At 38.6% G+C, this 25,737-nt stretch overlaps 1 protein-coding gene across 2 annotated transcripts in view; it reads right to left on the bottom strand.

Annotated features, from left to right (window-relative positions):
- Nucleotides 1–910: 910 nt before the first annotated feature.
- The window catches only part of zbtb16b (zinc finger and BTB domain containing 16b), a 46,921-nt gene continuing 22,094 nt past the window's right edge, over nucleotides 911–25,737 (bottom strand). For both annotated transcript variants that reach the window (XM_079609405.1, XM_079609404.1), the window contains exons 4-7: nucleotides 25,063–25,149; nucleotides 10,708–10,878; nucleotides 5,863–6,030; nucleotides 911–4,174 (exon numbers count right to left, since the gene is read on the bottom strand). In XM_079609405.1, coding sequence (XP_079465531.1) covers nucleotides 3,945–4,174; nucleotides 5,863–6,030; nucleotides 10,708–10,878; nucleotides 25,063–25,149 — 656 coding nt within the window. In that variant the 3' untranslated portion in view covers nucleotides 911–3,944. The remainder of the gene's footprint in view (nucleotides 4,175–5,862; nucleotides 6,031–10,707; nucleotides 10,879–25,062; nucleotides 25,150–25,737) is intronic.

Genomic DNA, 25,737 nt, shown 5'->3' with positions numbered 1-25,737 from the left:
GATACAGCTTTACTTTTCACGTCTTACACGTCGCTTGTGCTCCTTGACGCTGTCGTAGACCTACAGCTCTTGGCATTAGTTCACTCAATGTCATTTTATACTTAAAATGTGGAATCATCATCATCATCATCATTATCATCATATGAACTGACACCCAGCAGCAATGACTACAATATGTTTTTACAAACATCTACTACTTGTATGTTTAACATTGTAAAATAAGCACAAGAAAACAATTTTCCACTCAAATCAAGAACAAGCACAAATGCAAAAGATACTGTAAAAATATTCGCCTCACTAAAAATGAACAAAAGAACAAGGGTCGCACGATACCCCGTACAAAAATACAACATATTCCCTTATCAAAGTGCCGCGTTTGGCTCTTGTCGAGAGATTTATTTTCACAGAAAATCACCTATTCGTTTGTTTTCTCTAGCGAATATCCCCACGTAACTGCGCGCATCAGTACCGCATCTCTGATGACTTGCCGCTTGAATCATTTTCACATAAAAAGATTCATTTTTATTCACATTGTTTCAAGTTTATCCCCTCAAGTATCTAATAACTAAACATCTTTTCAATGCTGTTCTAAAATCATCTAGAATGTATGCATCTACCCTTTCAGTTTGATTATGTTTCATCATAAGGAGTGTAAATATAATGACGAATGAACCGGGATTTTTTTTAGCGAATGCAAAAATGAGAGTGGGTGTAAATGAAAATGCTAGTTACAAGCAAAACAAAAGTGTGCTTTTGCTTTAGTGCAAAACCGAGAAGGTAGTCCTGAAACAGATGGCCGAGAGACGAGATATGCACACTTGTACTACGCTTAACGCTAAAATACCACTGAATTATGCACAGACCCAGACGGAATCCGCATGTAAGGTGTGTTCACATTAGCAAAAAAAAATTTGGGGGGCAGGGGGATGCTTGTCCATTGTCAATACTGTGGCGATGAAGCACCACTCACAGAAAAAACACTTTCAAACGCAGCGATTTTGCATTTGCATGAAACATTTTCATCCTCACACGAAAATCTGGATCACGTTGATTCCTATTTTACGAGATGGTGATTACGTATGAATTCGTACGATGTGATTTGTAAGGAAATGTAAATTGTTTCGAAAAAAAAGTAAGCATGAAGCCCAAACCCCACCCCTAAACATAAAATAGTTGCCATGGGATTGTGTTGGCATTTCTAAGTCGACCTAATGAGAAAACGTAACTATGAGGTGGCGATTTTGTATGAATTCGTACAATGTAATTGATTCCGATTTTTTTTTAAAGGTTGATTAAATATGAATTCGTACAATGTGATTTGTAAGGACACGTAAAATTTGTAGAAAAAAGTAAGCACGAAGCCCAAACCCCACCCCTAAACATAACCGTCACTGGTGTGTAAGCAGATCGTACGAAAACGTACAAATGAGATTACGAATTAAATGTAAAATAGTTACGAATTGTCATGAGATTGTGTTGGTATATCCAACCCGAACTAATGAGAAAACGTAACTATTTTATGAGGTGGTGATTTTGTATAAATTCGTACGATGTGATTCATACGGTCGATTACGTATAAATTCGCACAATTGTTATTCGTACAGTAACGTACGATTTTTAGAAAAACGTAAGGATGAAGGTCCACCCTGAAATCTAACCGTCAGTTGACCGTAAACAGATCGTACTAAAACATACAAATGAGATCTTACAAATTAATACACATTAGCCATCAGTTCACCAAAACGTAAAATAGTTACATATTGCCACGAGAGAGTATTGCGAAATTTCCTGAACACCACCTTTATTCCACAGATTTTTTGGAAAATACTCCAATAGTGTGGAATACATTTAAACACAGTAAAACCCTTTAAATGTAAAGAGCTACAGTCTTATCTCCAACTAAATCGTTTGCTAATTAATCAAAACATAAACACATAAGGGGCGGCAGAAATATATACTGTACTGATAGAATGTATGCCTTGAATACAATGTAAGTCACTTTGAATAAAAGCGTCTGCTAAATGTATATGCAACGCAAATGTAACGCAATGTATAGAACGTTGCGAATGGCCATTCAAATTCTGTTTTAATGTCTGGGATTCCGTGTGGGTCTGATGATGTGTTTTTCTGATACCGATAAATTCTGTTGCATTGTGCGCTTTTTAGCAGCTCAGCAGGAAATGAGAAACAAAGACTGGTACAAAAAAAAAAAATCTAGCATGTGAGGTAACAAAATTAGGCAATTCAAGTAAACCGTTTGAACAGAGATGACAGAATTCAAAAAAAGACCTAGCTAAGTATCTTAAGCAAAACATATATTGACATATCCACAGAAACATATACTGCATTTCGGTATTTGATTCTAAAAAATAATCTCTTTTTAATTCATAAACTGATTTATGGGTACGATAATAACAATTCATTAGACTAAAATGCCTGCAATAGCAAAATGTTACCATGTGAACGTAAAAATGCAATCAACTTTCATTCTGTTTTATTTGGTGCGAAAGAGACTGAAATGAAAGCAAATTACATAGAATAACCTCTCTGTAGTGCTGAAAACAACAAAAAAGGGCCTCTGAAACTCTGAAAGTGCACAGTGTAGTTATTTTAGGTTGAATAAATGTCCCTGAACATCCACTACGGTTGCTTGGCAGCATAATTTGGATGTACCTCTGAGAAAAGCTGTTTTGTTAAGCACTTTATTACGCTTTAAAGAAAATGACTAATGGGTCCAACCCTGTGCATTTCCTCACACGTACTTAAAAAAAAAAATCACTAAAATTGAGGACTAGAAAGCCTAATAATGACCTTAAGGGAGCAATTTACTAAAAAGGGCATAATTTCATCCGCTAATGTGTTTAGCTCCTCTATTTGATCATGTATGCGAGTTTTAAGCTTTGGTCCATGTTTTTATTTGACTCAGAATAGCTCTGTTAAGACCACCAGAAATCTAAATTTGAGGCTTTGAGTTTATGTTTGTTAGCTTTGAGAGGTTGCTAGCGTAGCCCCAAACGTTGACATTTAAAGCCCAAAGTATACTTCGGCCGCCTGCGTTCTGCAACTGTCCGCGCATCGTCCGTGTGACGTAATGTTCGCCACCGGGAGGGTCCGCGGGCATCCACACAGTCACGTGCAGCCCAATTTTTGTGTCGTCGTGGATGGTGCGCGTACAACAGCGCGTGTGCGAGTGATTCGAATGTGCGCTCACGGCCAAAGGAGTATATGAATGATTTTGATACTTGATTTTTATCTCCTTTTTTTCTCTCTATTACTTTTGTTTTATTTTGTTATTGATTTATTTCATTGTACTGTAAAGCACTTTGGATCAACTACGGTCGTGTTAAACTTGTGCTCTATAAATAAAACTTGACTTGACTATACTTTGAAAGGCTTGCGCGCACAGCTGTGCGCGAGACGGAGCGGAACGCAGAAAATAAGTATACCTGGGCCTCAACAGACCTTGACCATTTAAAATCATGGTTGTGATGTAACTAAAGCCTACGATCCCTATGATATGCCCCGCCTCTAAACGTCAACACAAGTGATTTTTTAGCGTCTTGAAAATCTATGGCTTATGGGTTTCATCCATGGAGGAAAAGTGCAGGAATCCGAATAAAACGGGTATGATCATGCAGTGAATTTTTCCAATCAACGGGGTGGAATGCAGACAAACGGATTCTCGTCATAGTGGTGGACTGTACTAACACTTTCTGATAATTCACATCCCTTTATCGCATATCACATTTCCATTTCATAAACACTTTTGAGTGCAGTTACATCCTAAAAATGTGCACAAATGCATATCACAAACAAAACGTCAAAAAAATTCCACATCACATTTCATCAGTTTGACCACGCGCCCTACTGTCTTTGGCCTGGACCAAAAGCAAACCTTCAGGTGAATTGTCCTTGGGCGCATCTTGCCATTTTGCAGCTCCGTCTCACACGTAGCAGAGGTAAAGGTACGTCTTCTCTATCCTCCAGTCTGGGGGCACGTCCTCGGGCTTGTGGGCCTTCATGTGCTTCTGCATGGATGAGAGGCTGGGGCAGTACTCCTGGCAGATGGTGCACTGGTAGGGCGAAGCGCCGTTGTGGGTACGCAGGTGTTTGATCATGGCGGAGTAGTCCCGTGAGCGCTGGTGGCACAGCTTGCACTCAAACGGCTTCTCACCTGTGGAGAACAAGTGCAGAACGTTTCAAACCACCAATAATGTGTAAATGACAGAAACAGCTGTGTTGATTAAAGTCAGCATGAAATGGGAATCACAATGCATTTTACTTCCATAATGTGATGGATGTCGGGATCTATGAATGTATTCCAGGTTAATTATCATTAAAATATTATTTCAGCATTTCTCATTTGCGTTTAGTTTAAAGTCGACATGAAACGGAAGTTGCGATAGTCTTTTATTCCCTATTGTGATGTACACCCGAGTGAAATGGCTTCTCGAACAAGAAAAAAATGTAGGGTGGGGCTTGATTTTGTCAATGGGGAATTGATTGGATCGTTGTTGGTTTGCTATTGGTCGATCTCATGTGAGTGACAGCTGGTCCCACTCTTGCGCCAGCAAAAACACATCATCAGAGAAGAGATGTCGCTGCAAGAGGAATTTATCTTGATTAAAGATTAACGAGGGGACTTGAATTAAAAAAAAAAAAAGGAAGTGCACGGGTAAATCATTTATAATAAATGTCAATATTCCATCAAAACTGGTCAATTTTGATTTAACTTGAAGTCCTAAAATAACAAACTGAAATAAAAATATAGATATATTAAAAAACTAATACAAATGACTAAAGCAACAATATTACTGAAACTTTCAAAAATGTATTGCAGATAAAACACTTTTAAATAGTTTATTTTGTGTGCTATTTCTTAGAAAAACACTCGTATGACAGTGTCAAGGTCAATAGGTCTCTTAAAATATCAGAGAATTTGAACTTTTTATTTAAAATAATTGATGGTATTATTTCTAATACATACTTCTTAATCTTGAAAAACATATTTCAAAACTTTTTGGAAAATAATCACGTTCACTAGAAAAGAAAAAGATGGCTGGGACTTTAGATGAAAGGTTATCAAGACAGCAACAGGCACCAGATTTCCCACACTAGCTCTGCTTCCTGGCTAGTAAGGTGGAGTTAAGATGCCACCTGGTGTCCAGGACGGAAACAACAGATCTGTGGATGTGCTGCCTGTCACTGAGCAGAGCAAACAGAGTATTGATCCGCCATTGACAGCAAGGGTAAATGTCAGTGATTCTCCGGCTGGTTGTGTGAAGGAGCAGTGGCCTTTCAGCTGAGAGTTTCTGCTCTTGTTATCTTCACCTGTCCAGTCTCGTGTCTGCAGCCCCGCTTGACACAAAGACAGCAATTATTTGACAGGCCTCCTGATAGGTTTGCTTTAGCAGCTGCCTTATTGAGGGCCAGAGAGCAACAGCAATCAGCCTGTAATTCCAGCTCAGCTGAAAGATTTAATATGCCACCATAGTGAGACCATGACCGAACAAAATAGATACAAGGAATTGAATCTAGCGTGGACCTGAAAATGTCAAGATCTGAATTCTTCAGCGCAAAACTGGGGACTTAAAATGTAATACAATTCATTGATCATTTTACAAAGCTCCTGTCTTGTTTTATTATATCATATTTGCTTGAAGGCACCACGCTGGGTCAAATATCTCCAACTGCAAAGCATGCTGGAAGAGCAGATCAGTGTGTTCCCAGTGTTTGACTATTAACCTGTGAGCGTCTACGGCTTTTGAAATCACTTGTAAAGTGAAGCAGTCATCAGCTGGGCCGCAGGGCTGGGAAGAGGAGGTGAATTGCTCTAAAACCTTTGGAATGAAAGTGTCTGACCTGTGTGGACACGGTAGTGGGTCTCCAGCTGGTGCTTGAGGCTGAACCTCTTTCCGCAGCCGTTACATTCATAAGGCTTCTCTCCGGTGTGGATGCGCTTGTGACCCTTCAGCGTGCTCTCGTCACGGAAGCAGCTCCCGCAGAACTCGCACTCGAACGGGTGGTCACCTGTCGTGCAGAGAGACAACCATTCATTCTTTCACCTGTTTTAATTAAGGGAAGTGGCTTTAAAAAAAAAATCATTTTACAAAAATTGTTCATGGTTTCTAGCACCGCTTTTCAGCAGTGCTGCAGGGAATAAATAACACAATGTTATGACTCTAAAGACTAATGAGCCAGATCTTTTTAGTGAATCAGCCTTAGGCTGTCCGAAATCGAATTGTATGAATGTGTGTAGTATGAATGTCATCAGTTGCATCGCTTCACTTGCATTCACAAATCCTCTCTCTGTGGCCTCACGGGATAGTAAAGTGTCCATCAAACACACGCGCAGAATCTCGACACGAAGAGGTTGGCTCCGCGAAGTGCATTAAGTAAGGGATAATGTAGAGCGAGGCGGTTGTTATAGCGAATACAACCCCGACAGACTGATCGGCGGAGGGGTCTTGAATCAGCCTGTCGGGGTTGTATTCGCTATAACAACCGCCTCGCTCTACATTATCCCGCTTATTACATGGCTACCTACCAAATAAATCAATAATTTGACAAAATATTGATTTAAAAACTATTGTATTGCTTCCGCTAAAGAACACCGTGTCCATGGCAACGCTCTGTTTATACTGTTATACTTAGCAGCGGTCTGTTATCAAGAAATAACAGACCGCATTCTCCATTGGAATTCAATCAAGCCATGTAATAATATTGTTTAATGCACAGTTAGCCGTGGATTATCGTGCTTATACTGTACCAGGGTGATTTGTACCTGTGTCTTTTCAGAGTCTCTCTCTCTCTATTAACATTGAAGCTGTGAGTTTAATGATTTTAAAATAGCGATGTGACCCCTTCGTTGCTGAGAAATACAATGTAGCGATTCCGTAGCAAAGCTATTTTAATAGTAAAAGTCGCGGGGCAGCGTTGATAAGTTTCTGTGCTCATGAATGTTGACTCGCTGTGTGCGAGTGACGTATGTGTATGTGCGCTTCAATGAAAACAGCGCATTAATATAGAACCGTGATTAAACTGACTTGGAACTACATGTGGATTAAACGGTTTTATTACACACCTTCCAGCCAATCAGAATCGAGAATTCAGACAGACCATGCTATAAACTTACATAATACACACAAGAATTGGAACTTATCAAATTAAATTACCGGTAGTGTTATTTTAACATTATTTACATGCTATTATAGTATTTGTTAATATTTTTAATTAGTTTTTTTTTGTAATTGTATGTGATTTTATCATTTTTAGTAGTTTTTAATATTTCTATTTAGCTTAAATTTATTTTTATTTCAGTTTTTGTTTGAATAATTGTAGTACTTCAAAACTTATTTCATTTAAGTTTTTTAAGTTTAAGGTTTTTATAATGAATATTACCAATACTGAATTGAATAGGAATCAAATTAAACAATCAAATCAAGAGCTTCATATGAACTAGAATTGAATTAAATATCAATATCAATGAAGATGGTCATCAGTTCTTCCAAATTGGACAAAGGTTGACCCGTTAGAGCTGGTTAACAATGCTAGTTGACCACCTTAGGCTAGTATGACCTGGATTTTTTCAGTCAATCTGTATTAAACAACAAGACTAAAACATTTCCTTAGTGATCACAAAGAACTGTTATTTTTATATATTTTTTTTCACATGTATTGATGCAGCTTGCAAAGTTATTAATATCAAGTGAACATCACAAGGTGTTGAAAGGGAATTATCCGGCACATTTCTCTCCGCTGGCTTTTCTAATGTCAGTGATCAGTACGAGTCTGATATGTGGTGATGTCGAACGTCGGCCGATTACTAATTGCTTTCCCGCTCTGACTAACAGCCCCTCATATCATTTCCTCAGACAGCAGCGGCATATAACGCTCGTAATATTTAATACATTTCAGCCCGGGCGGCGTGGCTTTAAAGTCATCGGCGGCGACCTATGCTCTTCATTATCTCCCTGTCCAAGTGTTAGCCGTGCCCAGGAATAAATTGCATCTCTTGTTATGTTCCGTCATGCTCCGACTTAAACCCTCCTCTTAAGAGACAATGCGGAAATTCCCGGAGCACGTTCTCTAAGCCAATCACGGCCCGCCATTCACATTCAAATACACTTCTGGCTGAGATGAATGGGTTTCTATCTGGGTTGAGAGAGAAAAAAAATCAGGCTGGGACAGATGAGATCCCTAGTGAACAGATATGAGATGATAGATAGAGTGGCAGTCTTTATGCATCTGTATCAACTTATCCGATGCACCTTCTGAAAGCCCTCCAGCCTGTCTGTCATTAAAGTTAATTGCCCAGAGGCGGGCAGCAGGCAGGCCAGACTCGCAACACCACAGGCATGCTAATGCGCTAAACCCTTCTACTGTGTGCGCATTCTGAACAAGTCACTCGCATCAACTTCCCGTTGGAGGAAATATCCACAGGTATCAGCTTCAGCATGTTTCCATGTCTATCGTTGTGCTGACAATGTCATACAAGTTAAATGCGGCGTCAATACACATTAAATTGTTTTATTGATGCCGGCACGTTTGAGGTTATTCACTACTGGTGCATAATAAATAAAAAAGGCGTGAATTTTACATTCTTAAATATTGAATAAGCTTTGCCCTGCCTGACAAAACGGCTTGAAAGTCAAGGCCGACCGACCTGCAGAGACTGTCTGTGCCATAAGCAATGTGAGCTTTGTGCTCCGTACCATCAAACACAGCTGTGAACATAGACAGCCGCCACTGTCTGCAAATGGTCTGGCAGTGAAATGGAGAGCGAACAGGAATGGCATATTAATGAGAACAGGCTGCATGTTCAGAATAAAGAGAGGAGCAACTGGAGATGCACGGAGCCCATTGTTTGATTTGCACCCTCACATTGTGAATCCAACGCGGATCATATGAAATCTACAGGTAGATGCTGTCAGGTGTCCACCTACCCGTTATGTTGTGGTTCATTTTGTATTTATTGGTTATGATTTTGTTATTGCATCCTAAAAATATGCTATAAGACAGGATTTATGAAAAGATCAGATGATTTATTCCGGTTAGTGTTGGTGGACCAATATCTCTCGTTGTTCATCAGCAAAAATTATGCTTTTTATGATTAGCATGATTGATTTAATAAAGACCAAATTGAGTCTTAAAAAATGTCCAAGTCAGCGATTTCAACAGAAATGATCCATAATTCTCCATTTATCCATAATTAAGCACATAAAACAGAAAGAAATGAGAAAACTGATTTGATTTTGGAAAAAGAAAGAATTTAGTGATGTCCTGAGACTATATTTGTTTAACCAAGTGCACTTGAGACCTAGATATGGCTTAGTTAGGCTGAGATCCAATTTTGTGAACAGCTATTGACCGCTTATTATACCCTTGATATGTGGTTTATAACACAAACAAATTCAGAATTAATTACGCTTGGCACAGTTTATGCACAGTTCTGTATGTTGTTTAAAAATGCTGCAATTCCAGTAAAGAAAAACAGATTTTGCTTGGTGAAATAGCTATAGTAGTTGACATTTACTCAGACTCCGTTAGGAGTGTCGAAATGTCCTTTCAGATGTTGTTCTGGAAAAACCATGTACCCGGCGGTCTGTGGCGAGATGGAGCGCATACTTAATGCCTCTTTAAAAAAAACAACCTCGCTTCATTTCTGGCCTGTCTTATCAAAAATTTACATGTTGAGTCTAGACTTCAACTGTCTCTGACAATCTTACTGGTATTTCAGGTCAGACAGAGAAAGATGCACTCTTGCAAGCAAATGGAGTAGGTCCATTTTGAGCTCTTTCTGTTCACTGTTAAACTTTACAGATCTGAAAAACAGAGATAACTGTATGAAACATGCGTATACAAAGGGCACTGATATAGTCTGTTCTAACTAAATTTAATGGATGTTGATTCATATTTACAGAGTTTCTAACTAATGATTGGAGGAGCATATTTATATTCATATATTGCAATCCTACTTGTTGCAATGACAAGAGTTTCTCAACGCTTCTCCCTACTTCATAATTCAATTACAATTTTTCTTGTCAATTTCGGGTCATTCATAATGATAATGTAGAATGGTAAAAAAAAATGGGGTTTGACTTGAGCATTAAGTTACCCTGAAGGAAACTGTCGAGAGAAAGGGGGATGTGAGGTAGAGTGAGAGACAAAAGACTGCCAGAAAATAGTCTAAGCCTCAGATGGGCCGCCCACAGACTGTAGGGAGATAAAGTTTTGTTTACAAGTTTCAATGCTGGAAGAAGTCACTTGGCATTGAATCTTTATTCAAAAGATAAGTTTGACATACTAGCCATTATTAGAGTAAGTTATCACTCAGTTTGTTGCATAACAGTCATTGTAAGCATTGCCTTTGGTGTTAGCATTGACTTTTTTGTTGTTGCAGAAAATTACATAAATGTGATAATATGTGTTATTAACACATAAATGTGATAATATGTGTTATTAACACATAAATGTGATAATATGTACCTGACTCTGTCGATACTCACCTGGCTTGTCTGAGGACAAGTAAGATGTTTATATAACCTTAGCAAGACTATATGAACATGCTCCTTCTGAACTCTTTTTAAAACTTTGCCACATCTCAGCTAGTGGCCCGCTTGCCCTTTTCTGCATTACACAGAGGTGTGAAGTTGTTAATGTGCTTTTAGATGACTCAGATGCGAGTGACGTTCAGGTAAAGCTCACCTGTGTGCGAGCGGAGATGGCGTTTGAGCGCCGTGTGGCTCGGGAAAGTGCGTTCACACTCGCTGCAGATGTAGCTGCGCATGCCGGCGTGAATCTCCATGTGCTGCTGCAAAGCCTTCTGGGTCTGGAAACGTTTCCCACACAGAAGACAAAACACTGCCATATCCGAGCCTTAAGAAGAAAGACAAAACGAGAGAGGGTTTAGGAGTTCAGTTAGTGTTTAGTGCAAAGAATGCAGGATTTGGACTTCATCCATTTTGTAGATAAGTACAATGTGGCAAAATGAATGAATAAGTCTATATGTTTCATAATGGATGGGGTAAAAAAAGACTTCGACGTATTGCCTTCGTATAGCTTCTCTTCTCTCCACAACAGAAACTGTGCTTTCAGTATCTATGGCCAATCAATAATGTATCTTTCAAGTAAAGCTGTCCCTAATTTAAAATCTTTGTGAATGCCCAGTGGTGGGTTCGTGAACAGCAGGCTGGGATTGACTTCTCACTCAATCAATCAGCATTTACGAAAGAGCTCAGAGTAAAAAAAACAAAAAAAGCATTAGCGCTTCAGACACATAAAAATGACCCTCTACACTTCACTGACAGCTCGTCTGTAATGTGAGTTTTGTGCAAATGTACTCAGACAAGTTGCCCGATGTCTGCTATTTCCATTCTTTAAAAGTTTAAGGGCCGGCATTGATTACGAAGGGCCATTTAGGGGCCGGGAGTGGATATTCACCCATGAAAACTTTTTTTTGACTCTGTCAAAGATCTAAAAGTAGAACGTTTTTACAACAAAGAAGAAATATGAAAAAAAAGAAGTAAAATGATAAAGAACCATTTCAGATTCTGCACTTTTTCAAGGTACCGTAATCAAATCAAATGTAATGTCATTGATCAGGAATAAATATTTCATATTATTAGAAATTCATTTGTCCTCAGACTGTTATACTGAAAACAAAAGTTATTTTGGCCACTGTAGCTCCGAGGCTCACACAAAAAAAAAAAGCAGAAGAAAACCATTCAAGGCAAATCTCGCTGTGAATGCAGCAGAAACACAAATGATGACACATTCTTGAGTTTCATTATATCAGACACATAACAGATATTTGTGTTGTCAGCCCTTTTCAGAAAAAGAAGAAAAAAACAAAACGAGGCAATCCAGCACAGGCATAAATATACGAGGCGACTGTGGTAAAGAAAAAGAAAGCATGAGGGGAGGAGAGAGAGGGAGCTTAGCTTCACTACTGTTTAATGTCTTTAGGAATAATTTACCTCTACAACTCCAACTATTTATACCATCACTCAGTTCCACTGAGAGCATCCCCTGCTTCTATTTTTCCTCATTCTTCTCTCCTTCTGTCTCCCTCGTTCGTCTGTGTCTAGCTCCCAGCAGAGCTTTAATGGTTCTGAAGTGGCTGACAGAGTAGCTTAAGCCGGGTGAATAGGGCTGTTAATGGAGCCAGCTCCTCTCTCAGAGTGAGTGTCAGAGACTCGGCTCTCCTCAGCAGCTGCTGTTAGTGGCGCTCCAGAGCTGCCCATTACCCACAGTACACCTCACTGAGACACATACAACAGCAGAAAGAGGTGTGTCACCAGCTACTCCAGCTAAATATGTGTTTCCTAACTCAAAGACAGAAGGGTTGGGCAAAATATAGAATTTAAGAATCGTCTCCCAGTTGGAATATGAATTGCAATGCTCACAAGCTACAAGCTACTGAATTGGGATCTGCATTGGAATTATTTAATGAGTTGCAATTCAAACAATCATACAGTCACAACAGAGGAATTTAGTCTTACTTAACACAAGTTTTGTGATAAAGTAAAGTATTTTACAATATTACTGTTTGTTTTTGTATTTTGATCAAATAAATACATGCTGCTTTTGCGAGACACCTCTTTAAAAATAATAATAATAATAATCAAGTATTCCAGTATTCAATCTGGGTAATAATTCATGAAAATATTTGTATATCTCTGTCTTAGTATTTTAATCAAAGACATAAGCTTAGTAAAACATATAATCAAGCCAAATGTATTGAATGCTATCACATGACACACAGGCTATCATCAGAGATGAAGAAAGGATGGAATAGAGAGGAAAAGTTGAATTTGGGTGGTTTGGTGTATGGTATATGCATAAGTGGGGTCAAAGATCAGGAGCGCAGGATGCAGATGTGGGAAGAATTCATTCATAAGAAAACAAAAATATCACTGAACACAGTAAAATAATCTCCAGAAGGGATTGAGTTAAGATGCTTCTTACATAAATACAATTTTTGTTTGGATGTAAATCATATCACAAACAGTGAAAACATGTTTAATTTTGTTTGCCATGATGATAGGGCGTTCTGGATGGTTGTCAGGGTGTTGCTAGGTGGTTATTCTTTGGCCAGTCACAAAGCTTCTATGATATTTTGGTCCACAGACATGGTTTAGATCCCTCTTTCACGTAATTCTATAGAAATGTTGGCAGTTTGGCGAAAAATGAATTCAAATGCTCCAGGATGAGTTAGTTTAATACTTAGGGTTAACCTTAAACATGCACAATTGTAATGGCGATGCAAGCAAACACCAATAATGAAAGAAAAACTCGAGCAAACCATCTATTAACCATTTGGTCTAGACATGGAGCTTTTTTTTTCTGTGGTGTCTAGGATATTCCTTTAGCCCTGCTTATGTAGAATTAATGAAGATACACTCTCTTGAAGATAACACATTAATCATAAAGCACGCTTTAAAAATTCAAACACAGTACCGGGTCCTATTTCACATGCAGAGCCAGAGCCATCTTCCCACATCACACCTGCACTTTAATGTCAAAACTTCGTTTAAACAGATTAAACGGCGTTATCCAGCGTAGAACATCTTCGCCTCTTAAAACGAAAATACACAAGAAGCCGAGACCGCCTGTCCTGGCCCATATCATTTACAATGGAGAGAGAGAGAGGCGGCTTGCATCTCGCCGATTCGTACAAATCCCCTTTAATCAGATATGAGAGGAACAGAGACGAGGAGCGCGGGGGGAGGACGAGCATTAGTAAACACGAGGCTGTTCGGTGCCTTCATTGGCATTCGAGTGGGGTTAGAGTGCTGCATTTAAAATGCTGCCTGATGAGGACTACAAAATCAAACCATTTGTTACCACTATTGAGGAGCCTGCAGGCAACAGGCAATTAAATTGGAATTAGTGCAGGGAGATCAGATACAGATGATTCACACACAGAGAGGGGGGAGCTGTCAAAGCCGGAGTTTCATTTCGTTTGGAGGGGACAAATACTTCAAGAGTAAACACATTTATCCCTCTGGCTTGCAAGCTCACCAGCCGCAGCGAATATAACTCTGCCATGATTCTGAACCGAATGCGATTTACTAACATGGATTGCAAATACAAGAAACAAGCATGCGTCTCAAGAACACGATAAACACATCATCCTTGGAATGACTCAGTTGGCGCCAAATGAACGCTGCAGTGTAGCATTTTTACGCCAAATGCAAAAATAATGTCCCCTCTCTGCCACAGTTCGGCCTAAGCCAGTCTGGTATACCTGGTATTGGCATTCCCATCATTTCAATGGCAGTTGCTATACAGATCCAGAAGTATGTGCCCTGATTTCTGACGTCTTTACTTCATGGACACTCATTGACAGAGGACACTATATTAGAACCCTTTTCAACAGATGGGGGAAAACAAGCATATATGCATGTATATATACTTGTTATTTTATTTTTTTAAAGATAACCATGGATCCGAAAACCGAAATGCAGAACTGTTATTAAACCCTAACCCTTCTGCCTGAATGACAAAGTGATAACTAAATCATTATATTTCATTTTAAACAGCATGGTTTCCATAACATATTAAATTGATATAATAATAATTTAATATTGATATTTATTCATGCATTCAAAAGTTTGTGGATGGTAAGATTTTCTTTAAATAAATAAAAAACAGTAAAAACAGTAATATTGTGAAATTTGATTGCAATATAAATAGTTGTTTTAATAATGTAATTTATTCCTGTGATGGCAAAGCTGAATTTTCAGCATCATTACTCTAGTCGTCAGTGTCACATGATCTTTCAGAAATCATACTAATATGCTGATTTCATGCTTAAGAAACATTTCTTATTATTATCAATGTTGAAAACAGTTGTGCTGCTTAATATTTTTGTTGAGTTCGTGATGCATTTTTTTCTGGATTCTTTGATGAATTAGAGAAAAGTTCAAACGATTTTTTCTTTTGTGTCTTCTTTACTGTCTCTTTTAATGAATTAAATGCATTCTTGCTAAACAAAAGAATGAATTTCTCATTTTTTTACTGACCCCAAACATTTGAATGATAGCATATAATAATGCTTATAATTCAGCTCACAAAGCTACGTGTCAAGCCGTAACTCTTGTCATTTCAACGCAGTCATGTAAAAAGTAATTAATGCATTTTAAAATAAATCAGATTTAAAATAGAAATGATGGCAGAAAACTAGAATTCTCCAACACCTCTCAGTTTCTATTGTACCTTGCTGTGTGCATCACATATTCACGTGACCATTCGCCTGTCATTACCATCGCCCCCCCCCACACCCTCACTTTCTCAAGGATTTCATTTACAAACGACAAACCGCTGACCGCTCGTACTTGTTAATAATCGTTAGGACAGGGGAAAAAGCCCTGTGTGACTCTACAAACAGTTGTGCCTAAAGCCCCTCGCTGGAATGCATTGTACCTACTGGTATAATTTATTCGGCAGGCCATCTGGACAGTGAGGGGACAATCAGGCTTAGAGTATGAATGACCCGCTCTATTGTTTCCACGTCCACAGGTCCACCTCTTACTCGGCTAATCTGTGTGACTCTGGCTTTTAAAGCGCGCTGCTGCTGAGGTGGCTTTTCCACAGCACAAAAGACTCGCAGCGGTCCCTCATTAAGACACGACCGCCGGATTGTGTCTTACCTTTTTCTGCTGTCAGAGGTGCTCGCTTAATCATTAAAGAGTTGAATCGCGCACAATTACTGGACAATTAATAAATAGCTGGAGGAAAACGATCTGGATATTGACGAGAGAGAATTGCGTGGAACGTATTCTTGCAGGACCACATTACAGTTCATTCTGCCTGAATGGGAATATACTTCACATGCGTTTTATCATCAATTAAGTTGAACGAATGAATGAAAGTTGAAAAATCTTGAATCAATGTGATTCAGCGAAAGAGCTTAATTGAAGAAGTTTAAGAAAGAAAACAAAAAAAGGTCATATAGGGAACTATATAAACATACAAGGAAACAATCATAACCTTGTTTTATGTAAAGGTGAAAAAACCTTCTAAAAATCCATTACAAAGGTAAAGGTCTCTGAAGGTCTCTCAGACAGAGAGGTTTAGAAAACAAAATGCATATGTATAGAGAGAGAAAGAGAGAAGTGTACAGCACTATAGAATGCCAGTATTCATTCAGAACAAGCCTGTCCTTTCACAACACTTAATGATGGCCAGAGCACAGAAATTGCCGGCAGGAGTTTCAAACCTGGGAGGAACTGAACATTTTGGTTTATACACTTTAAAACAAGGGTGATCAATGTAGTAGGCCTCATATCTTTTCAGCTGGATGATCTTGGTTTAGTTTTTTTACTTGCCCTGCAAACAATTCACTGGCCTAACAACAAAAATTACATTTACACATTATAGAAACACATGCACAAAATCAACAAATGCACTGTAAAGAACGTCAGGGCGAGTGACAGACGCATCAACTGTCTTGAAACTCTCTCACACTGGCCCAGGCTGAAGTGTCAAGCTACAAAAATCTTCTAATATTTTTTATGCATTTATATGTTTTGTATGATGGCATATTTATTAAGGAATGCTTCTCTGTTTTGTTTAAGAGGTGGCATTTGTTACGCGTCACGGACCCAAGGCCAGCAGGGGGCGCACTCTGTAACAACAACTCGTGACGCAGAAGGAATCCTCAAATGACCCCATCCCACAGCACGGTTCACATACACAAACCCGTAGCTGTGAGTCACGCTTCTGTCTGAACCATCTTAATGAGCAACATTTATACATTTTTGCATCTGACCTCATTACTGTTTCTGTCTAATGAGAATCGAGAACGCTTTATATTGCTCTCCACATTAAGACAGAATTTAATGATATTACAGGATGATTTAGATACTGCATTTTAATACTATGGCTAATTAAAGAAGTACATCAAATGTAAACCTACTGGAGTGGATAACGCAGCCTATTAAACTACAGAGGAGTGTACAAAAGGCCATATGTATTTGTCTTTTATCAGTCTATAAATCAATACACCTCAAGCTGATGTATTGACACAACCGACTGTTTCTCACCCCTAATTTGATCGTCCTGCCAATTAAGCCTTGTTTTAAAAGTCGCATGAGATCGTTTCAGAGAACGGTAGAAAATTAATTCCTAATTGACTAATGCTGCCTCCCCCATTTTTCCCAGGCTGAAGTGGGACGGCAGCTGAAGGGAAACTCTGCTCCGGCCCCTCACTGTACAATAGAGAGTGGATTTGCCTTTCACACTGGTCAGTTGACCCCTTGACATCCGATGACTACAAAGTTCTGAATTAGAATAAAAGGCCAGAGACTTAATCCAATTCCCACAGTGCTAGTAAGCAGAGTGCGAGAACACACAACTTTTCTTGGAATCAGAAGGAGGTTTGTGCAATGTTCTAGGAAGAGGAAGGAATTTAAAACCCTGCTATCGGGAAAAATTCAGACCTCAAATACAATTCCAAGAGAAACGCCGTGTTGAATGTATGAAATGACACTGATGAAACTAATTCTGAATACCACATTCCATAACAAGACAACAACACATGATTTTAATGATATGGACAGTATTTCACCAGTATTTCAAGCCAGTTTGCAATCCTTTCATGACAAATACGGACATGTGACTCCAAATTGTCAACAGTAATGTAAAGGAAAAATGTGTAATACTGTAATGCAAAATGTGCTTAATTTTATTATTATTGTGCATATATTGGCCCCTAATTTATGTAGTATCAAACACTGCATTATTATAACTACAGTAGCATTAGTATTAGTAAAAGTAATAATAATACTCATTAAATTTATAATATTAGTAATAAAAATTTTATTATTTATAACAATAACCATAATAATAATTTTTACTTTTTTAATATAGCATAAATTGTATACATAAATCATTGTAATATTAGTTTACTGCCTTTAACGTATGCTGATTTCAATAAAAATAATTGTATTACTACAATATATACATCTAATGAGAATAAAGGGAATTAAAAGAAGACTTTTTTCCCCACAAAAAGAATCTATTTTAGTCTAAAGGAAATGTCCCTTTAGTGGATTATTTCATGAAGGCACATGACAAAAAAAAAGTGCATTCTTTTCTAAGTCAGTGAATAGAAAGCATCTTCACTGCAATGTTTGCTAAAAAAGGCCACTGTGAGAAGGAGATGTAAACATGACAGTTATGCAAACAGGCACAACAAATACATCTAATCTCTTTATCTCAGAACAAACTGGGTAGATTCACCTGTTCTGAGCCAATTCAGTGAACAGTAGGTTCTTTCTGATAAAGACACATTGTGAAATCCTGTTTCTTTTGTAGCCACTGGGAAGGAGTCTGGTTGGTTTTTGAGAGCGAGACAGATAACAGACGATTTCAGAGTGAACAACTATGAATCTCAGGTATCCATGTCAAGATGGATCAGTGAAATATGAATTTAAAAAAAAGAGACTTAAGAGGATTCATTACACAAAATGGATCAGTGAAATATTAATTTTAATATAACTTAAAAAAATGAGACTTAAGAGGATTCATTACACAAAAATCAAATACCCACGTCTCCAAGCAACTAGAAGAGAGTTGAAGTGTTTCAGGATAATCCCAGCATTCACAAACAAGTCACTTCTTTTTGTTTCCCCCCCTCAGTCTATCAAAAAAAATTCCCACACTGAGATTCAGCCTATTTACATTGTAAACGAAACAAAAAGACAGCAATTTATTTAATTCAGCTCTTCTTAAAGGTCTCTGCAAACATCTCCAGAATCTAATTACATACTAACTACTTCATCTACTAGCACTAACTTTTGAATAGAGACACAGACAATATAGAAATCCTGCTGCTCTGACTCTCTCGGCTTGTGGAGTCTCACGGAGAGAGGAATCGCAGCCGGAGCGATGCACGTGAATATGTGCTTTTCCAAACAATGAGCGACTTAGGAAAAAAAACTGTGGACACCCCGTGATGCCAGTAGCATTTCATTCTGCCTCCTGACGGGCAGAAAGAACTTCATCTCCTTGCATTGAAGTTATAGCACAATAGGAATTAGTCACTGTGTGATGAAGGGGCATGCTGGGAAATCTGCAGCACCACTGAGACAATCAGTCTTATCTGAGCCGGTGGGGGGTGCAACCTGTTTCGCTGGTCACCGTGATTTTGCCAAGTAAGACATGCTCCTGGGTCAACATATTTTGTGGTTCCTGGAACAACATTCCTGTCTGAAAATGTAGTCCTAACCCTACCCCTAAACCTAACCCAACCCATAACATTTCCCTAAAACCATTGGGGAATGACACTGATGCACCTAACCCTGGTTGTAAGCCTAAATTTGACATGGACTGTAAACTTTTCTCTCAAATATGATTGGTTGATTGGAATGTTGTTCCAGGATCAACAAAGATATTGATCCAGGAACATGTTGTACTTGGTGAAATCACCTGTTTGGTTACGGCCGGGTCATGGTAGAAACAAGGTGGTCTGTATCAATGAAAATACCATCAATATTAGCACAACATCTGTTTTTTTAAGTTTACAAAGGCCACATAAAAACGTGAAAACTAAAGCGTTGTTTTGGTGTCTCACGGGACTTAATAAGAAAGAAAGATGCCTTAGATATTTAAATTGCTTGGACTTTTTTACGGAATTGTTGAGTCAGTAAGTCAGAGAACTCGAGAAGTGAATCAGTCTGATAAACAAACAAATCATTCAGGTTTTGTGAACTATATCAACAGATTCAACTCAGAAGAAAGATTTGACAAAAACATTTTAGACAATAATCTATCAAAAATGACAGAGGCCAGCACATGACAAATAGAAAAATATATGTATGGTGGTCACAAATTAAGAATTCGTTCCCTCATTTTAGGTAAACCGTGATTTGTTCCCAAATCAATAAATTGAGGTAACAAATTATTAAGTCGTTATAATTAAATACATTTTTTAATTTGTGGCCACAATATCTTGCTTTTCCCCCTCAGATGTCGTGCTGCTTTCAGACTGCTTTGATTCTTGTGTTCTCGGACTAAGTGATTCGCTTACCAACTCAACGGTGGGGAAGATTTTCAGTGAATTACAAATTAATTTATTATCTTCCCACAAAGCGATCATATGACTTCAGAACAGTTGGAGCATAATGACTTTTATGGAGCTTTTGTGTCCTATATGAAGGTTAAAAGCTGATTTTCATTACACGGAAAAGAGCGACCAGGATATTCTTCAAAGATTCACATTTCGCATTTCTCGGAAGAAAGAAGGTCCTAATTGTTTGAAACGAGCCGTGGTGTGCACGTGTCCGAGGAAAACACATGCGTTATCATATGAAGCCGCTGCAAAATGTATCAGAGGCACATGAGCTCAAATGTATTTGACTAAATATAACCCAGTCATTCCAGATTGCTCTGTGGGGATGACTTTGACACATCAACTATACCTCAGATGACCCCTGAAATTCAATCGGCTGCAAAGTGAGAGACAGACGGGCCAATCTAGCAAAGTAAGGAACGGTCTGCTTAATAATTAACGCAACAAGAGATACATTGCTCTTGTTTAACCACTGTTTATTCTGTGGGCCAGATCGCTGAAGTCACAACGTGTTCCCGGTGAGTAATTCTCAGTGTGCCCTCACCCTCACTGTAGATGCAAGTCACTTCCTGTGCAGCGAGATGAGCGTGATGGAAGAGTTTTAGGAAATCTGACGTCATAAGCACATAAGACAGATGGACGAGCGGTCGCCCCTTAGGCCAAAATCGCTTAAAGGCAAATCGCTTCTATTCCGGTCTCAAATAAAACCCCTTTAATAACATTTTTATGTCTGCTCTGCGAAGGATGCGATAAAGCGCTTCTCCGTCGGGAGGGGAGAGGAGGAAAAGAAAGCTGTGATGTGCTGGCCTGCTTTTCCAGCCTGCCCGCCAGTGCATCGGTCCAGAGACACAAGTGAGTTTTATTTTAGGAGGCTTTTAAGTAGGTCAGCTCTCTAGTAGGTCTCGTCTATGACAGCACAGCGGCTGAGTGTAAACAACAGCACATGATGTTGTTTGTCTCTCGCTCTGTCCTGGCACCAAATGCCACCAGCTTCCCCCCTTCAGCCGGCCCCTGTCCCACGGGTCTCCCACAATCCTCTTTTCCATTTGCAACCCTAAAAACCTTGTAGAAGCAGGCCGTTCACCTCTGACATTCTCACATATGCTGGCATTTGAGGACAAACGTCCTGCTTAAAGGCTGAGTCAGAATTAACACTCAAATGCATGTAAAAACAGCCTATTAAAAATAACACCAAGTTATCACCAGCTGGCTTCTTTGTGCAATGAGGAACTGACAAGAGTGATTCAAATCAAACACATACAAACAAGCGAATAAAAAAAACTAGGGATGCACAATATATCAGTACTATAAAGATTATCTGCAGTATAATAAAGATTATTGTATCGTACTATTTTCACCTTTAAAATATATTTAGCTGTAATCTAACAGCAAATATCATTAAATTATATTAAATATTAAATATCAAAAATAAATAAATGAAATATCAAAACCTTAAAACATTAAATATCAAAATAAATATATATATATATTTGTTATACTGTATATTATAATGTTGTGATGCATAAGTTCACTTGTAGCATTTAAACTGATTTTTGTGTTTTCATTTGTAATGTATTTAGAAAATAGTATATCATGTTAATATTGGACAGTTCATATTTATTGGGGGGAAAAAGAAAGAAAAAAGAATGAAAAGGATAAGTATTGACTCCCATTAATTTATTTATCACATTAGTGGAGAATTAACCATCAGAAGTTTTTAGATGTTAGTTTTTTAATTTTCTTCAGAACTCGTGGCAATACATATATGTGGAATATTCCTTGTATTGTGATACCAAAACAAAATTTGCCACAAAAAAATTGCCACAACAGAACGCAAGGATCTTGAGACACATATTCAGTGCTGAACTACTTTTAATCATGTAATTGATTTGATTACAAACTCAAATTGATTGACAGCCCTATATGTTTAAGGTTATATTTTTGGGGGCCTTTATCGGAGAGGACAGTCAAAGAGAGAGGGAATGAGAGAGGGGCAAAGCACCACGAGTCAGGACGCAAACTTGGGTCTCATTGGGTCTTGGGTTTATATATTAGAGCGCTGTCCACAAATAAAACATGTCTGGTTGGTCTTAAAGCATTAAAATGAAATGGCTGCTTCAAATGGAAACAAGGCCCTTGTTTTTCTTTACCGTTTGTATATACATATAGGAAGGCTATCTTGACTCCATAGCATATTTAAAATTTAAAATATAAAATTCTAGCTTGGTTAAGTCCATAAAATGTATGGAAGTGATGAAAACATCTCTCACTTCAGTGAGTGATGGCTAGTGCCCAGGAGTAAAAAGGTTTTTTAAAATGGATGAGCAATGTCCTCCCCTCCTCTCGACTAAATGTGCTGCCAAACTGAAACAGAGAGCGGGATGTTTACAAGTTTGGTAGAGAAGGTATAAAATTCTGGGCATCATTAACACCACCTCTATGTCGACATGCATTAAGAATTTATACAGTGTGTGCCACAGCGAGTTACAGTTACATGCCAACGTTTTAGAGAGGGTTATCGTCTTTCTCCCAGTGGAACACAGGCGACAGATATTGCACCCTCATTGTAGTAGCATCGGTGTACACTACTGTAAAAAAATGATAGAAACATACCGATTCTGATCCATTAGTAATTCAGAGATTTTATGAGCTGGCTGCCATGGAAACATTTAGCACCTCAAATCCACGCAGATGACAAAAGTATGGCACCTTGTTTTAATTAGGACTCAACCTTTATATAGACTCAACATGTGGATCATTAGCCCCGTGAAACGCTGTTATACCCAGAGAGCAAATTAATTAGTGCAGTCTGGAATACCTGTGACAGACGGCATCCTCTGATGGCAGTCTCATATGCCAATAAGTAACAAAAGTACAGGTGGAAATTATGGTTATACAAGGTATAGAGATTAGAGTGCTGTTATTGGACTAAAGGCCCCCCCCGAAAGTGTTTGGACACTTAAGGCCCTGTTATAGGCCCTGACGCCGCATACGCTGTTGGGAGCAGCGTTTAAATTAGTGTGTAAATATGTGATGCCCGCTTTCCTCTCAATAACAAAATAAACACAGCATGATTGTCATGTCACGTTTACTTATATGTCACTTTATACATTAGATTGCTTTAAAGCAAGCCACTTCACAGTATTACTGTATACAAAAACAGTGTCAGTACCTCTTTCAAAAAGAAACTTCAGTTTTTACCATAAAGCAGCTCACCAGTGTGTTCATGTTTTTTACTGTGTCTGAACTCGATGGACCGCACAGAAGAATTGCTTAAAGAGGGCGGGGCCTCAGAGCCACACCTACCTATTACGTAATCGCCATGGAACAATGGTAGTTCGAAGGCATTTAACATCCAGAGCGAACTATTCTGGAAAGGTCACTGTTTCAAACTCCTGAAACAAACTTCATTTCGGCCTGATTTTGTTCGAAATTACGTCAATTCGTTCTTCGATTTAGGTGAAGTGTGTAAAAACAAATGATGTTATAATGTTTCTCAGAACTAATTACAGTATGGCTTTTTATCATTTAAAATCTAATCAACTACTTTTTTAAACATGTTTTTATTGAAAAGTGTGCTTGAGTTATCTCTGATAAATAAATGCCACTTTGTTTTACTTTTTTTTGTTATTTACAGTGACATTTAGACATTTTAAATCATGGCTTAGTGTTCTTTCTGGGACCGCTGTATATAGATTCAGGGACATTTGTGGCATTTTCTCACTTTTGTTTTATTGATCTAAATAGTGCAATGAGGACAAGCAAAGATGTGGGAATGGGATCAGGAAATGTCACAAGCTGCACTTAAACTGGCATTTCATACGACTATGGCAGTTAAACCACAAAAATGCCCCCCCCCCCCCCCCCCCACACACACACACACACAAACACACAAAAATGTATAATTACACATCAGTCACACATTCTATTCGAGTCTAAATAACTTTCTGTGAGGAACAGACTGAAATCTATGTCGCTATTCCCTCCAGTGAGCTGTTAACTCAAGAACTGCTGTGACTGGATCATTGATTCAGTGAGCTGGAGTCATGAACGAATCAGTTAAACCAATAAATGAATCATTCAGCCTGATCTGTGGCTCATTCATTCAGTCCAATTGGATCATTGAAGCTGGATCAAAAGAACGATTTGTTTAGATGATCCAGTTCTTGAGTTCAACTCGTGAATCAAAGATCCAGTTGCAATGGTTCTCGAGTTAACAGCTCACTGGAGGGGAAGATGACTTGGATCATTTCTGGCTGTTCCACACATAAAGCTATCATATTGCTTCTGAAGACTTCCCGAGTATGACATGTGGAAAAATAACATGGTAAAAACTAAGTAAATAATGACAGAAATGTAATTTTCATTAGACTAGTTGTACGCCTATGTACTTTACATGCTTCAATGTGTCCTGACAGAGTACACAGAGTACAGCAGCAAAAACAAGTTTACACAATATATCATCCCATGCCAACCTCTATCAGAGCACACTATTTACCTCACCTAAAATATGATTATTAAAATGTCTGTAGTACAACTGAAACCCAACGTCGCAGTCATCAGATGTCAGTAAATATGAATATTTGACAGGAGGGTGGCAGCTGAGCGCTGTTGGCGTGTTAATGAACGTGCCAGAGCGCCGATGACTCACAGGCTCTGGTAACTCAGTACAGTCGCTCTAATAAATGTACGTGCCATGTTTAGACAAAGTGATGGAGATTGGTGAAACATGGCCCTACTGATGTGCCAAAGCGGTGTGCCGCCCTGCCCTGAAGCAGCACATATTATTGGCTGAAATTTTAGAGGGCATCGAAACCGTCCCTGCTGAATTATAGAAGACCATTTTTGATAGGGTCATAAACATGATTGCTACTGGTACATGCATGACGCATCTCCACTTTACTGGTGCTTTTTTCCATTGCGGTGATCTAGTGTTGTTTAAAGAAGTGGCTTGTGGTTAGATGAGGCAAGAAGGGTCGTACCTGTGTGAGTCTGTCGATGTGCTTCCAGGGCATCTTCCTTGGAAAATTGAGCCCCACACTGATCACATACTAATGCTTTTGGTCCAGCTGGAAGGAAGAAGAATACAATAAAAGTAATCAGTTGGCTAATAGCTTTATTACGGATGGCAACATTACACAGTGTCATTTTAGTATGATATATGTATATTATATATTACATATAATGTGCGCGTGTCACAACTGGTAGTTCACAGAATGATGACGATGAAGATGAAATATTAACTTGTTTAATGAACACGAAGAGAATACATAGATGAAGGCATATAGCAACGCAACACTCACATAAGACGAGAACCGACAATGAACCGAGTATAAATACACAGGGAAACTAAATGACAGACAGCGGAGCGTTCTTTCCCCATTTATCATCGTGTATGTAAAATATGAACACATGTTCTTAATAGGAAACTTGTACATGGCAGTAGGGTTGATCCATTTTTCTAAGCTCATGTTTAAAAAATCAAACCATAAAATGAACTGAAAAGAAAACAGATCTGATGCCGAAGGCTGAAATTGTGTTATTTCAAAGTATGAGTTGTTTATGACATTAAACATCATTCATCCCCCACCCCACACACACACACATCAACAGGGTAACATACTGTCCCTTGACAGAATCAAAGAAATGTTCTTATC

This window comes from Phoxinus phoxinus, assembly GCF_949152265.1.
Source record: "Phoxinus phoxinus genome assembly, chromosome: 4".
In the NCBI taxonomy this organism is placed as follows: Eukaryota; Metazoa; Chordata; class Actinopteri; order Cypriniformes; family Leuciscidae; genus Phoxinus; species Phoxinus phoxinus.
Note: the sequence above shows the minus strand (reverse complement) of the source record. Positions and strands in the feature narration are given on the sequence as shown.